At 52.5% G+C, this 13,957-nt stretch overlaps 1 protein-coding gene across 1 annotated transcript; it reads right to left on the bottom strand.

Annotated features, from left to right (window-relative positions):
• Positions 1-1,739: 1,739 nt before the first annotated feature.
• Positions 1,740-9,182, bottom strand: LITAF (lipopolysaccharide induced TNF factor). Its single transcript, XM_040459029.1, has 3 exons — positions 8,958-9,182; positions 6,112-6,268; positions 1,740-3,378 (listed from the first exon to the last, which is right to left on the bottom strand). Exons 1-3 carry the CDS (start codon positions 9,175-9,177, stop codon positions 3,270-3,272), a joined length of 486 nt encoding a protein of 161 aa, XP_040314963.1. The 5' UTR covers positions 9,178-9,182; the 3' UTR covers positions 1,740-3,269.
• Positions 9,183-13,957: the final 4,775 nt, after the last annotated feature.

The following is a 13,957-nucleotide window of genomic DNA, read 5'->3' as shown; positions in this document are numbered from 1 at the left end:
TGGGGGGAGGAGGAGAGGCTGTGGTGAGGGCAGGGGTGTATGAGAGAGCTCTGTCCTCTCCGCTGCGTTTGGCCGTGAACCTAAAACTGATCTCAAGTAGCTTATTTAAAAGGGAAATAAAGTAAACGCGTGAACATTTTCCTAATACCACAGAGAATAGTCCCCAAAGTTAGTTAAATGCACTAGGCGATACACTTGGCTGTGAGCTGTGGTTTTCTGTGTGTGTGTGTGTGTGTGTGTGTGTGTTTAAATCTGACCCTCAGAATCTTGTTTCTTTAAAATTCTTAGGCTGGAAACACACACACACACAAACTGGTTTCTCTTTCATCACCTTGCTGGATCTAGTTACAATCCTCTCCTGCATCTATAAAAAACAGACGACTCTTTGGAGAACAGCTGAGTCATAAATGCAGGAGATAACTTTAATAGGATCCCAAATGCAAATCAGAACTTTGCAAGTAAAATTCCAACGTCGACATTTACTCTTAACAGAGATCCTCGAGCCCAGAGAGTCAGAGAAGGATTTTAACAACCTGAACACGAAAGAGGCTGCCGCCAGGGAGAAAACCGAGGCCAAACTGCACATGAGTGTATGAAGCCACATTTACGAATCATTCGGCGCCCCGGAGAGGTGCTTGCTCTCACAGTACAAATTGGGAAACCAGTTATCCCAGGGAAAACATTTTTGTGGGCGGTGCAGCGGGCGGCCAGGAAAAGTCATGGGCTTCCAGCTGGCTTAAATAGGTGCCATCCCTGAATACTTTTTTGTTTACAAGACGCCAACCAACACTGATGTATTAGGCCACCTCTCCCAGATGGACGAACGGTATGTGAGACAGACAGCCGCTTGGCGTCTGAAATCGGTAAAATTCTTGAGGTCCTAGTAGACATAAAGCTCTTTCGTTCATTGGATGTGGTTCAGCGTTGGCGACACACTCAACTCCCAACATCCCCGACAAACACTGGCCACACAAAAGAGCCTTGTAATTTGTAAACATGTATGAGTGCACCCGCGCTCGGACCAACACAAAGGAGTGACCCATGAATGCTTCCTACTCCAGGCATCTGATGTCAGTTTCAGTTCCACAGAGTGTACGTCTTCTGGTCCCTGAAACAGGGCTCTTGTCTTGTGGACCCTGCATATGTAATTAATCCCAGCTTGAGATCAGTTCTGTACCACCATCCGCCCGGCCCCCATCTTGCCCAATGAGACCATGCGATCGAGAGGAGGTCGGTGGCGATTTTTCAGGACCGTTTAGGTTAGGGTTTAAACGACAACGTAAGCCACGCCAAGATGCCATCATTTCCTGTGCCTTCCGAAACGAGGCTCTGTGACCAGGTAGGACAAGGGGGGAGGACATTCATATTCCTGGCGAGTTACAATGCCCCTCTTTTCTCGCAACTCACAACCACCCTGATCAATGAACAAAGCATGTGTTGTTTGGAGAATGAATGAGGACAGCTCTCTTCTGTGCATTTCATTAAAACCTGAAAGCTATGGTTTCCTGCCAGAGATGATGCCTAGTGAGTTCCAACAGCCTAACATTCAATTCTGACTCACTACCAATGCGCCCAGCTCCGCCCTGGTCGTCCTGAAGTGGAGGGATATTCAGCAAGCCTGACGTTTGTTTATCATGAAGGATTTTTCTACCGTTAGGGACCAAATAAAGGTTCTTTGTGGCAACGGCTGGAAACGCAACACGAGACTTTTCTTTACACCGTTAAGAATGGACAAATAGTTCACCGAGTAAACCAAAGACTTTATTTTGTAAAAGCAGATAACACCAAAGTACTATGTAGTATCCATAAATCGTTGCAAAAATAATTACTTTCAGAACATCCAATGTATAAGCTGAATCAATGGTTACAGCTAGGATTTTCAGCCAATATACAGATTTTTGTTCAAGCCCTAGGCTTGATTTCTACATATCATTCACATGCACGCCCTGTGCATATTCAGTATCAAAACGGGGACTCTTGAAAGCCGGACCCCAGCTTTCTCTTGATTTCGAAGATGACACAACAGCCAACCGAGGACTCTGGTTTGCCGATTGAGTCCCAGAAATCATGTCTTCCGACGTCCTACAACAAACTGTATCTCTGAAAAATAAAATCAGAATTTAGATTCCCTTGCAACAGTCAGGTCCCCAAGCTCTCCAGCACCGCGGTACCGGGATGTGCTGAAACTGCTCTTCCTTGGCCTTTCTAACCACTGGGAACCCAAATGGGGTCCCTCTTTAAGAGCGCCATTATAGAGGTTTTTAAGAACCGCGCTAAACCCAAGGAGAAGCAGTGGATGAAATTATCCATTACTTCTTCCGTTAAGGACCAAAAACAAAAAAAGAGAGAGAGAGAAAGTGCACTGGCAAATGGGAACGTGGTGACAGTCATACGGTTAAGAAAAATGGTTCTATAAATCCCTCCTTTCAAAGTGAGGTCCCAAGGTGTTTAAGACCAAAAGGGGGTCATAAGAGCGGTTAATACAAACAATTCCTCTCCAAGAATAAAAAAAAAAAAAAAGCCCTTCATGGAAAGCAGTTGAGGGAAACCAGATCCATGGGTGGATCCGGCCCTACGTTTTCAGCATGCATTTCTGACCTCACGGACGTGTGTCTGGTGGGTGTGAGTAGGTCCTCCCTGCACTTAAGAAGGAATGAAGAAATTAAAGTGAATCGGTGTGCTAATGAAAAGCCCGCCGTTACAGACTCTGAGAGCCAAGCCCTTAGTTTATAAGGCAAGATTTTTTGTCGCCACAAGGGGGGCGGTGGGGGCGGGGGGACACAGATGAGCCTGAAGGCAAGCACTCGAAAGGCTGGGTCAGCCGTATTCGGTATCTGGGCCAGAACGGTCTCAAAAAATAAGGCAACGTGCGGCTTCTCGGTTTGAGACTGTCCCCCGGAAAGGCCCCCGAGGCAAGAAAAGGGCCCCGAGGCAGCCGGCCACCGGCCAATCACCAGAAGATACTTGGACGGGGCAACGGTCACAGTCGGACGGGGTGACTTGGGGGTCACGGTAGGCGGGAGGCCCTTGAACCAGCACTCAAGGTGAACGTCTTTGCGTGTCCTGTGCACGACGCCAAGCAGCAACGTCTGGGGTTCTGGAGGTGGGGTGCGTTGGCGATGTATTTTTTTGCCCCCAAAAGAAGACACGAAGGTGAAGCCCCTGGGGAGACGAGGCCGGCAAGGTGGAACCCCCACCAGGGGCGGGACTGGGTACGAGTCGGAGAGCACTTCCTGCGGCGCGCGGCTCCCTCCGGGTCTGGCCGAGTCCTACAAGCGCTTGTAGGTCCCCAGGAGAGCTTTGCAGTTGGGGCAGTAGTGGTCCACGTCCTGTAGGGCGTCCACGCAGAAGGGAATGAAGCAGCAGCCTGCCACGCACCTGGAAGAACACAAAGAGCCACACGCGGAGCATGCCATCCTCCGTCAAGGTTTCGGTTCGGGACGGGGCGGGGGGGGGGGGGGACCCGTCGACGTCCTAACCCCCCCAAGAACCTACGGCTGTCACCTTCCTCGGAACGAGGGCCTTCGCAGGTGTCAGTGATGATCTCAAGATGGGATCATCCCGGGTTATCGAGGTGGGCTCCCTAAACTCAATGACCGACGTCCTTGCAAGAAGACAGAGGAGAGGGACACAGAGACGCGGGGACGGACAGGGTGAAGAAGCAGGCAGAGACCGACGTCGTGCGGCCAGGAGCCGAGGGCCACCTGGGCCACCGGACAAGGAAGGATTCTGCCCTGAGAGTCCTCAGAGGGAGCACGACACTTGATGTTGAACCTCCGGCCGCCAAAATTGTGAGAGGACACGTTTTTATTGTTTTAAGCCAACGGGTTTGTGGTTGTTGGCAATGGCGGCCCCAGGGCACTAATACACCACCCAACGCCAAGGCTGCTATCTCAGACAGACTGTCCTGGGTGTATCTTCAAATCCTGGCTCATCTGGGCATCTTTCAAAGTCTCAGACTGGGGCCAGCAAACTTGTTTTGTAAAGGGCCCGACAGCACATATTTTGGGCCATCCTGCCATCATAGCCTGAAAACAGCCATAGATACAATCTGTAAACAAATGGGGGGGGGGGGTGTTTGTCCCACTAGAACTTAAAACGGGCTGGATTGGGCCCCAAGGCTAAAGTTTGCTGACCCCTGTCTAGACTGATCACTCTTCCATATGGAGAGGCTGCAACCAATCAGAATCCCCCAAAGAACAGCTCTTAACCTACGTCATCTGTTATCAGTGCACACAGGCAGGACCTTCAGATAGCCTGTGGGATAATAAGAACTACAGTTGGTCTTTGTCCCCAGTTCCTGGCAAGGAGCTCCAAAACTCTAGGAATTTCCGGAGTGACCGGAGTGCCTTCTGTCATGCAAAACAATCCCCTTTCAGTCACACCTGCTTTTCTGCTAACAAGGCGACCGGGGCAGGGTTCCTGCCTCAGGATGGGGCTGCTGGGCTTCCTAGGTTAGAACTCAGGAGGGGATAGGTAGGGGCTGGGGCTGTAAAAACCCTTGAACAATCTATTTGGAGAGCTTCCGGATTGAACACATCCATGGGCCAGGGGAGTGGTGCACCCCAACTCCATGGGGACAGCGGCTCCTGTGCCCGGGACCCTTCTGGACCTCACTCTAGGTATCTCTTCACGTACCTGCTGCTCATTTGTACGTACCCTTCATGACAAACTGGTAAATGTTAAGTACAGTGCCTTCCTGAGTTCTGTGAGCCAACAGCAAAGAGTTCTGTGAGTTCTAGCAAATTATCAAATCTAAAGGGATAGTGGGACACCCCATTTATAGCTGGTCGGGGTCAGAAGGATGGGTGGCCCGAGATTTGTGACTCGCATCTCTACTGGGGCGCAGTCTATGGGACTGGGTCCTTAAGCTGTGGGGTCTGTGCTAACTGCAGGTACTCAAGTGTCAGAACTGAATTGAATCACAGCTGGGGTTGGAGAGCTGGCTGGTAACAGAAAACACCCCCACAGGCAATGTTTGCCCAAATGTAGTTAAAAATCAGCATTTCACAATGCACAGGACAGGGAGCGTGAGCGACATTATTGTAATCACTTTGGTCGGTGACAGATGGTCGGGAACTAGACCTACCGTGGTGATCATTTCATAATATATGAAAACACTGAATCACTATCTTGTATGCCTGAAACTGATCTAATAATGTCTGTCAATTATCATTCAATAAAAAAAAATCCACAATTTACAGGAAGACACTGGCTTACACAAAGCAGAAACAGGATACCGCCTGGTGAGGAAATAATCTCATGAAAATAAATTCCCCCTATGGTCTAAGGTTACCCAAGTTCAAATAGGGTCAGCCAGTGCCTTGGAGCTAACCCTCACCACCCTCGCCAGGGTCTTACGCATACAGACACAGCTCCAAGCTGCGGGATGCACACATTCACTTATTCTATCCCCAACAACCCCTGGGGGCAGGGGCGGGGAGCGTTAGCACCTCCAGTTTTCAGAAGAGGGAATCGGAGCAGAGAGGTGAAGTCACTCGCCCACAGGCACACAGTACTGAGGCAGGACTTGACCCCACAACCCTACAACCCTGCATGTAATCAGAAAAGGAGGGAGGGACAGAAAAGCTGCCCCAATCTGAAAGCTAAGATCAGCAGAGTCTGACACTCATCAGAAATTCCCTTTCTGGGGGCGCCTGGGCGGCGCAGTCAGTCGGTTAAGCGTCGGACTTCGGCCCAGGTCGTGACCTCGCGGTTTGCGAGTTCAAGCCCCGCGTCGGGCTCTGTGCCGACAGCCTGCTTTGGAATCCGTGTCTCCCTCTCTCTGACCCTCCCCTACCCCTCCCGCTCTGTCTCGGTCTCTCTCAAAATAAACGTTAAAACAAAAAAAAAGAAAAGAAAAAGAAATGTCTAAGGATATCACCCCGCCCAGACGCAGGGGGCTGCTGTGTCTGCCCGGGAGGGGTGTGGGCAGGCGGGCCAGACCTCGGATGGGACAGCGGTTTCCAGCTGTGATGTGCTGGAGAGCGGTGGTCCCCCACTGGGGACGACTTCTGTCGGGGGAGGGGGTGCGGAGGGCAGGGGTGCCGCTGACCCTCCTGCGGTGGATCCCCGGGGGGAGAGCCTGGGGGCTGAGCACGCCGGACTTACCCCAGCAGGCACAAGCTCCCGCAGGAGAGCCAGGTGAGGGCACCGGCGTTATAGGACAGCTGGGTCACGATCATCTTGTTGCACGAAGGACAGCACATCTGGACTGGACGGTCGAAAAAGGACACTGGCTGCTGCACGTAGACGGTCTGCACAGCAACTGAGGGCACAGGAACAGGCGACCGGTGAACGCGGGGGGCCACTGGGACAACCGGGTGGTGGGGGCAGGGGCTTGGACACCAGAGCCACCCGAGCGTCCCCAGTGAGCAAGTGGATAGGCACGAAGGGACCTCTCCAGACAGTAGAGCCTCACTCGGCCTTCGAGCGACATCCTGGGGCGCCTGGGTGGCGCAGTCGGTCAGGCGACCGACTCTTGCTTGAGGGTTCAGGTCATGATCTCACGGTTTTGTGAGTGCGAGCCCCGTGTCAGGCTCTGTGCTGCTGCTTGGGATTCTCTCTCTCTCTCTCTCTCTCTCTCTCTCTGCCCCTCCCCAACTCACCCTGTCTCTCTCTCTCTCTCAAAAATAAATGAAAAATTAAAAAAAAAAAAAAAAAAACAGGAAAAAAAGGATATTCTGACCCGCACTAGAGCACGGATGAACTTTAAGGCCATCACACGGAGTGAAATCAACCAGCCACGGGACAAATACCGCGTGATTTCTCATGGACGAGGCACCTAGAACCATCCACCTCACGGTGGAAGGCCATGGACGCCGGGGGCTGGGACAGGGGTGGGGGAAGGACACGCGAAGCAGCTGTTTCACAAGTTCAGGGCTTCAAGTTTTGTGAGGTTTCAAAGTTCTAGAAAGGGACGGCGGTGATGCCGCGTGAGAACGTGAACTTGCTTAACGCCACTCAACCTCACGCTGAGAAGCGCTTTACGAAGACGAATTGTACGTTATGTTTTACAACACGTGGCGTCTCTCCAGCATCATCCTGCGACGGGCTCTCGACCCCCCTCACCCCCACAAGGGGGGGGGTGGGGAGAAGTTCCTGCAGCCGTTTGCGGCTCAGCCCCGACCGAGCTTTCAAACTTGGAAACATGTAGCAAGCTTGCTGCCCACTCCCCGGCACTTCCCACCTTGCCCAACACAGGCTGATTCAGCAAGACTGGGGCAGGGTCCCCAAAAGGCTCTTTAAGCTCCCTAAGTAGCTCTACGAAGGTGGTCTGCGGATGGTTAATTCCAGAAACAGTGATACGCTGGGGTTTCGCCTCAATTTTCTTCATCCACGGATTAGTGGTTGCCAGGGGCTGGGGGACGGGGAGGGACGGCTCACGGGTACGGGCTTTCTTTCTGGAAATGTTCTGGAATTAGCGCTGAGGGTCGCACAAGTCTGCGACTTTACTGAAACCCCTGAGTTCTGTACACTTTAAAAAGAGTGAGCTTTACGGTATGGGAATCGGATCTCAGCAACGCTTTTACCTGAAAACATGAAGTAACAGTTGTTGCCAGGGTTACGCGAGATAAGGGGGGGCAGGGGGGAAGGGGGGAAGGAACCCCACGCCGTGTCGCGGGCGCGGTGAACCCTCGATAAATAGTTTCGTCTTTTCACACGGGGCTCCTGACGAAGTCCAACGGCCAGCGATAAGGCAGGAGTTTCCCGCCTCATCGCTGGGCTGGGAACGCCGGCCCAGACTCTGGGGCAAGTCCAGGGAATCGAGGTGCCTGTGGCCCAAGTACGTAAACTCGTGCTAAAACGAGAAAACTATGTAAAGAACACGTACAGGCGTTCACAGTCACCAGAGGTGAGCCTCGAGTGACATAAATCGTGAAGGCCTTAGCACTCAAAATGGTTTTGGTTTTTGGCAAAGCTGTGCAAGCTCGTATTCCTCTCAAAGTGACTACCTTCTGTTCCAGCTGGAACGCCATTTCTGTAATCCAGGCAAGAGGGGAAATTAACTGTCGTCCAAGCTCACAGAACCTAATACTCCTCGAAAGTCCCAGAAAGCCTCTCCTTCCAGAAAAGGAGTATGTAAGCATCTGCTAACGCTCACATGTGAGCTGTGTTAAAAATCTTTTTTTTTTTTTTTAACTTGGTGCAAGAATGAATTATTGATCAGAGCGTGATGTGAAACTGTCTAAAGTCACCTCGCTCTCTTCCAGCTGAAGGGGTCAAAGTTGCTCGAGCACGTCAACACTGGCTCCCTTTTATCAAATGATTACTCATAGAATTTTATTTTTATCTTAACAACCACTGATGTAGGCACTTGATGAGCCCAGTTTTACAGGTGGGGAAACTGAGGCCCGAGGCCATCGGGTGAGCCCAGGCAGTCTGACTCACAGCCCTTTCTCCGAGCTGGTGATCTCCTCCCGAGTGGCTTGCGATACTGAATCAGCTGTGTGCCTGGGCACGCCTGGGCAGCAGGAAGGCCCAGAGGGCAAGGCCATGAAGAAATTGCTGGAAGGCCGGGAAGCCAGGCGGGCGGGCTGGCGGGTGGGCTGGGACAGGGTCGGCTCACCGGTTCCTAACTCCTGGCTTTCTGCTCCCTCTCCTACTCCAGCCCCGGCCTCGGGGCAGAGGTTTGAGCCTCAGCGGGCAGGGAGGGGACCCTTACAAGCAACCCCCCCCCCCCCCGCCGCCCCACTTTCCCTGGGATTGCCGTGTGCCTCTGCGGTCAGCGCCAAAGGACTGGTTTGTGGCGGACGTGGGAAAGTTCATAAACGGTACTTTATCAGGGAAACGACAGGAGCCCCACAATTCCAGGACGGGGTAGAGGCGGACTGGCCAGCATTTCACTTAGACTCAGGCCGAGGGACTCCGGTGGCTCCCCTGATTCCTGCAGAGTCCCCCAAAGCCAGGGCGGAGGGCCAAGGAGAGGGGAAGGGGGCGCGGGAGGCGGCACGTACTTGCGTTGGCGTTGGGGACGGGCACTGGCTGGGTGTAGTACGCGGGGGGATTCATGCCCTTCCCGTCTGGGCCCGTCACCAGCCCCGTGGTCGGCCCTGGCACAGGTGCAGGAGGCACGGGGAAGTAACTGTTAACCGCCACTGTCTCTTCATAGGACGGGGGCGCGGACGGCACTGAGGAAGGCCCCGCGGCCGCCTGATAGGATCCCGGAACAGACATGTTATCTAAAGCAAAACAGAAGACACCAGATCAGAAATGCGAGTGACACCTCTCCCTCTCTCTCGCCCCCACCCCCCTTCCACCCGAATCTTCCAATCGCTACCAGACAGAAAATGAGGAAATGGCTTGTGTCCAGCCGCGTCCAAAAGCCAGAAAGGGAGTTAATTAACGTCCCTCCACGACCCAAGAACTATCACCTGAACGAGGGATTCCCCAAATAAGGCTACAAGGGGAAAAAAATCACCACGCCAAATCATTAGCACCTAGGAAACTCCAAGCACACATCACCCCCAAATGGAGCCGAAGCTTTTTTCTTCACCCTTCAAACTCCTGCCCTGCGGTGGCCCGCCTTTCACATCTAGCGCCTTCTTTTTTTACCCACTGTGGTTTTTACGGATGGGGTTTCAGGAGCCAAAAAAGACCCAGGCGTTCAAACTCAACCACAACCTATCACCAATGGAGTGTCTGCGTGAAGGAAGCCAGAAATGCACACCGTGTGATACCATTTTAATACAGTTCAGAAGCAGGCGAGAGGAGTCACAGGGGCCAGAAGTCAGGAAAGCCGTGAATCCTGCAGGGGTGAGGGGGGGGTGGAGGCTGGAAGGGGTGGGCCGGGTGGGGGGAGTCTTCTAAGGGGCTGGTCTTGTTCTTCATGCTGGGGGGTGATCACGTGGTATGAACACTATGTGAAACTCCAAGCGATACAATTAAGGTGTGTGCGCTTGTCTGTTGGGAAGTTACAGGTTTCTCTTTTTCAGTTTATTTATTTTGAGAGAGACAGAGGGAGCGAGAGAGAGCAGGGGAGGGACAGAGAGAGAGAGAGAGAGAGTGAAAGGGAGAGAAAGAATCCCAAGGAGGTTCGGTGTGCGGGCAGCATGCAGAGCCCCACACGGGGCTCGAACTCACAAAACGGTGAGTGAGATCATGACCTGAGCTGAAATCAAGAGTGGAACGCTTAACCGACTGAGCCACGCAGGGGCCCTGTTACGGTTTTTAAAAAGTAAACACACACACACACACACACACACACACACACACACACACACACACGGCTCCCATTTTGAGAAAGGAGTAATCAGAGAAGCCAGGCACATATTTCCTTTTGTGAGGGCAAAGAAAGGGTGCCCCCACCCCCGCCGCCACCTCGCAGAGCTGATGCCCGCCTAGAATTACGTGGCCTGTACCCAGAGTGCATTCCTGTCTGAAGCCCCGTGCTCAGCGGCCCCAGGGCAGCTGGAGAAGGACACAGTGCCGCCCTTTGTGTGGCTCTGTTTTTCTAAAGGGGCAGGGCTAAGGCAGCCTTAGAAGATCCATTGAAACCTGTCTCAGGAGAAATGGGGAAATGGGCTGGAGGGCGGTGTGCACGAGATCCCCTGCACTCTGCCTTGTCTTCTAGAACCCGTGGGAAGCAGAAGCAGCAATTAACTCTGCCGCGGGGAGAAGGGGAGACTCCTTCGAGGAAGCTCAGCCTTTGAGCTGCGACCAAAAGAGGACATTTCTCTGGGGGAAGAGAGGGGAGGGGGTTCCAAAGCAGAGACAGAGGCAAGGGAAAGTGAATCCGTGTAAAACAAAGCCAGTGAATAAAGCTAGACAGGTTGGGGCCGGATTGTTGAAAATTTGAAAGTCCTATGGAGGTGTTGGGGCTTAACTGTAGATGTCTGCCCGATGGAACCCTCTGGAAGAATGGAAATGTTCTCCATCTGGGTTGTCCAATATGGCCATCCAGTAGCTCCCCACGTACCACGCCCCCCACCTCCCCCCCCCCCCCCAGCTGCTGGACTCTCAGAATGTGGCTGGTGTGACCTGGGAGCTGAATTTTTAAATTGCATTTCAAGTTTAAGCTCTTTAAATTTAGAATCTAATAGGCAGGAGCACCTGGGTGGCTCAGTCGGTTAGGCGTCCAGCTCTTGATTTCGGCTCAGGTCATGATCTCATGGTTTCATGGGTTCGAGCTCCTTGCAGTGACAGTGTGGAAACTGCTTGGGGTTCTCTCTCTCCTTCTCTCTCTCTCTCTCTCTCTCTCTCTCTCTCTCTCTCTCTCTCTCTGCCCCTCCCACACATGCTGTCTCTCTCAAAATAAGTAAATAAACTTAAAAAAAAAAACATCTAATACGCAATGCAATTATTGGAAAACTTATGGAAGCTCTTCTACCTTTCCGAAGGACCCCTCGGCTATGTGAATCGACTTTATCTACAGCAAATTTAAGGAGCTCCGAATCTAGATCAAACATTTTTGACAAAATATTAGCATCCACCTTAGGATATGATGTCAACATAAAACACACCCCGGATTTCAAAAAATTTTAAAACACTGACGTGAAAGATTTCATTCCTAATTTTTCAAACGGACAGTTATGTTGAAATAACAATATTTTAGCTAGGTGGAGTTAAGTAAAATGTGTCCTTGCAAGTCATTTCACCTGTGTCTTTGCACTTTTTTAGATGTAACAGCCGAAAAATTTTCAACTATCTATGCGGCTCACTTTCTGCTTCTCCAGGACGGCAGGACTATGGAACACGGGGAGCCATGGAAGGTTATAGAGGAGTGGTCCAACCCTAGGAAGTGTAGCTGAAGCTGGTGTGTAACAGAAGCAAGAAACAAACCGTGGAAGGCCCCTACATGTGGATGGAGGGGACGGTGGGTGGCGGCTACATTCAAGTCTATTGGTGGGGGGGGGCCCGGGGGGGGACAGCTAGTCAGGAAGGCAGGGGCATCTGTGAAAACAGGTCCAGGGTTTAAAAATGGGAACCTTGTGAAAAGTGGTCACGGTATGTTGTCAGTTTCCTCTGACACAGGGAAACAGAAAAGCAGAAGAAGGGAGACAGAACACAAACATCAGCCCCAGGATCAGCCGGCAGCTGCTCCCGGCCCGGCATGGGCTCCAGGGGACTGAGGCTGGGGGGCGCTCTGGAGAAATTCCCGACCTCGCTGAAGGCCAAGGACTCGCTGTCCCTTCTGGTCTCAGCAAAGGCAGACCCCCGAGCTACCTCCACAGTTTATTCTAAAAACTGAGTCATAGAAGAAAACCACAAGAGCCGAAAACACAGGTTGTACAGAGAGCCTAAAATAGCACCGAGCACTCCGGCTGCAAGGGAGCTGCTCTGGGAGGGAAAACTATGGTCTGGGGGGGCCTCGGGGGGGGCCCTAAATTGTGCAGAAAAGGTTTGGGTCAAACGGCCGGAAAACAATGACTCAACTCGGAAGGCCAAATCCCTCCGCTTCAAAACCACTGCCCCTTCCTCCCAAAGTGACAAAAGGCAGCCAGAAACTGTGTGGTCAAGGGTGAACGTGGGGGTGTTGGGGGGGCCTTCTTTCCCCTAAAGGAAGGAAGAAGGGCCTGCGCTTCTAGAAAACGCTTCTGGAAATCAAGGCTGGGCGGTTTCATTGTCCAGGCATCGTGGGTCTGGTGGCCACATCCTAGTTTCTGAACTTCGGGACAGTGTCTCTTGGGAACACTGACTTTGTGTCAAACAGCCACATGATAAACACTTATAATTGTGAAAACGTACAAGAACAGGCTAGAATAATGGGGGAAAAAAAAACACCCAAAAACATAGCCAGCTGGTTTGAAGGCTTTCTAAATAAATTCCAGGGCCTCCCCTCCCCAGGCCCCAGGCCAGGAAATGCCACTTCAGTCCTATTTCTTTTTCTTTTTCTCCCACATTCCCCTGTTTCTTTGTAATTTGGTTTCCCCCCCCAGAGGTGGGGGTGGGGGGCAGCAGGCCCACCTAGCCGCCCCTCCAGAAAGCTCTGCTCAACCGGCCTCCGCCTCCTGGTCCTCACCCTGCAACGTGAACCTCTGAAAAGGCAGCCAGTCTTCTCTCACTCCAACACACACATACACACACACACACACACACACACACAGACCCACAAGACAGATACACAGACCACACACACACATACGCACTGCACGGTCACCAGAGAACCCTTCGTCCCTCCCGTCCCTCCAGGTAAGTAAGGCCCCCTACGTGCTGAGGTGCTACCACAGTCATATCTGACTCCGGCACTCCTCCCTCTGGGACCCACAGGAAGGCATCTCTGAGTTTCACAGAAGAGCAAAGCCACAGTGCTGCCACATAAAAGCACAGCCTTGAGTGGGGCGCCTGGGTGGCGCAGTCGGTTAAGCGTCCGACTTCAGCCAGATCACGATCTCGCGGTCTGTGAGTTCGAGCCCCGCGTCAGGCTCTGGGCTGATGGCTCAGAGCCTGGAGCCTGTTTCCGATTCTGTGTCTCCCTCTCTCTCTGCCCCTCCCCCGTTCATGCTCTGTCTCTCTCTGTCCCAAAAATAAATAAACGTTGAAAAAAAAAATTTTTTTTTTAAAAAAAGCACAGCCTTGAGAATCCCTTTGGCGGCCAGGGAGGCCAGGGAGGCGGCTGCGGATCCCAGGTTGCCATCGTTACCGGGAGCCTGGGCGGGGGAGGGAATAAAGGAAAAGACGAGGGGGTCTCCTCCCTGCCTCCCCACTTGTTTAACTTTGTGATTAGGCCCCTGAGAGTGGCTTCTCTTGACCGCCCATTGAAAAGGACACGTTGAAGGCAATTCTCCATCCACCTTCCACCACCTTCCACCACCTTCCACCACCTTCCACCACCTTCCACCACCTTCCACGCATCCAGGAAACGCTCGGGGCTGGGGAGCTCTGTTTTCCCCACCTCAGAAGGGCTCCGTCATCAGCGACTTTGAATCCGCAAAGGCATTCCAAACCCATTGTTCAGACCCGGAAAATGTCACCAGAAAATGTCACCGGAGTGTGGCAGCCCCGGGGGACCCAACAC

The sequence above is a fragment of the Herpailurus yagouaroundi genome, unplaced genomic scaffold, assembly GCF_014898765.1.
Source record: "Herpailurus yagouaroundi ecotype Mexico unplaced genomic scaffold, PumYag 222, whole genome shotgun sequence".
NCBI classification, from domain to species: domain Eukaryota; kingdom Metazoa; phylum Chordata; class Mammalia; order Carnivora; family Felidae; genus Herpailurus; species Herpailurus yagouaroundi.
This window is presented reverse-complemented; position numbering and strand designations above follow the sequence as displayed.

Bases quoted from the DNA above. Each gene is read 5' to 3' on its own strand.
- LITAF (XM_040459029.1), bottom strand. From the start codon at position 9,177: ATGTCTGTTCCGGGATCCTATCAGGCGGCCGCGGGGCCTTCCTCAGTG. The intron at 6,269-8,957 runs GTACGTGCCGCC...CTGTGCCCTCAG, and splicing joins CGTCCCCAACGCCAACGCAA to TTGCTGTGCAGACCGTCTAC. The intron at 3,379-6,111 runs GTAAGTCCGGCG...GTGTTCTTCCAG, and splicing joins GGGAGCTTGTGCCTGCTGGG to GTGCGTGGCAGGCTGCTGCT.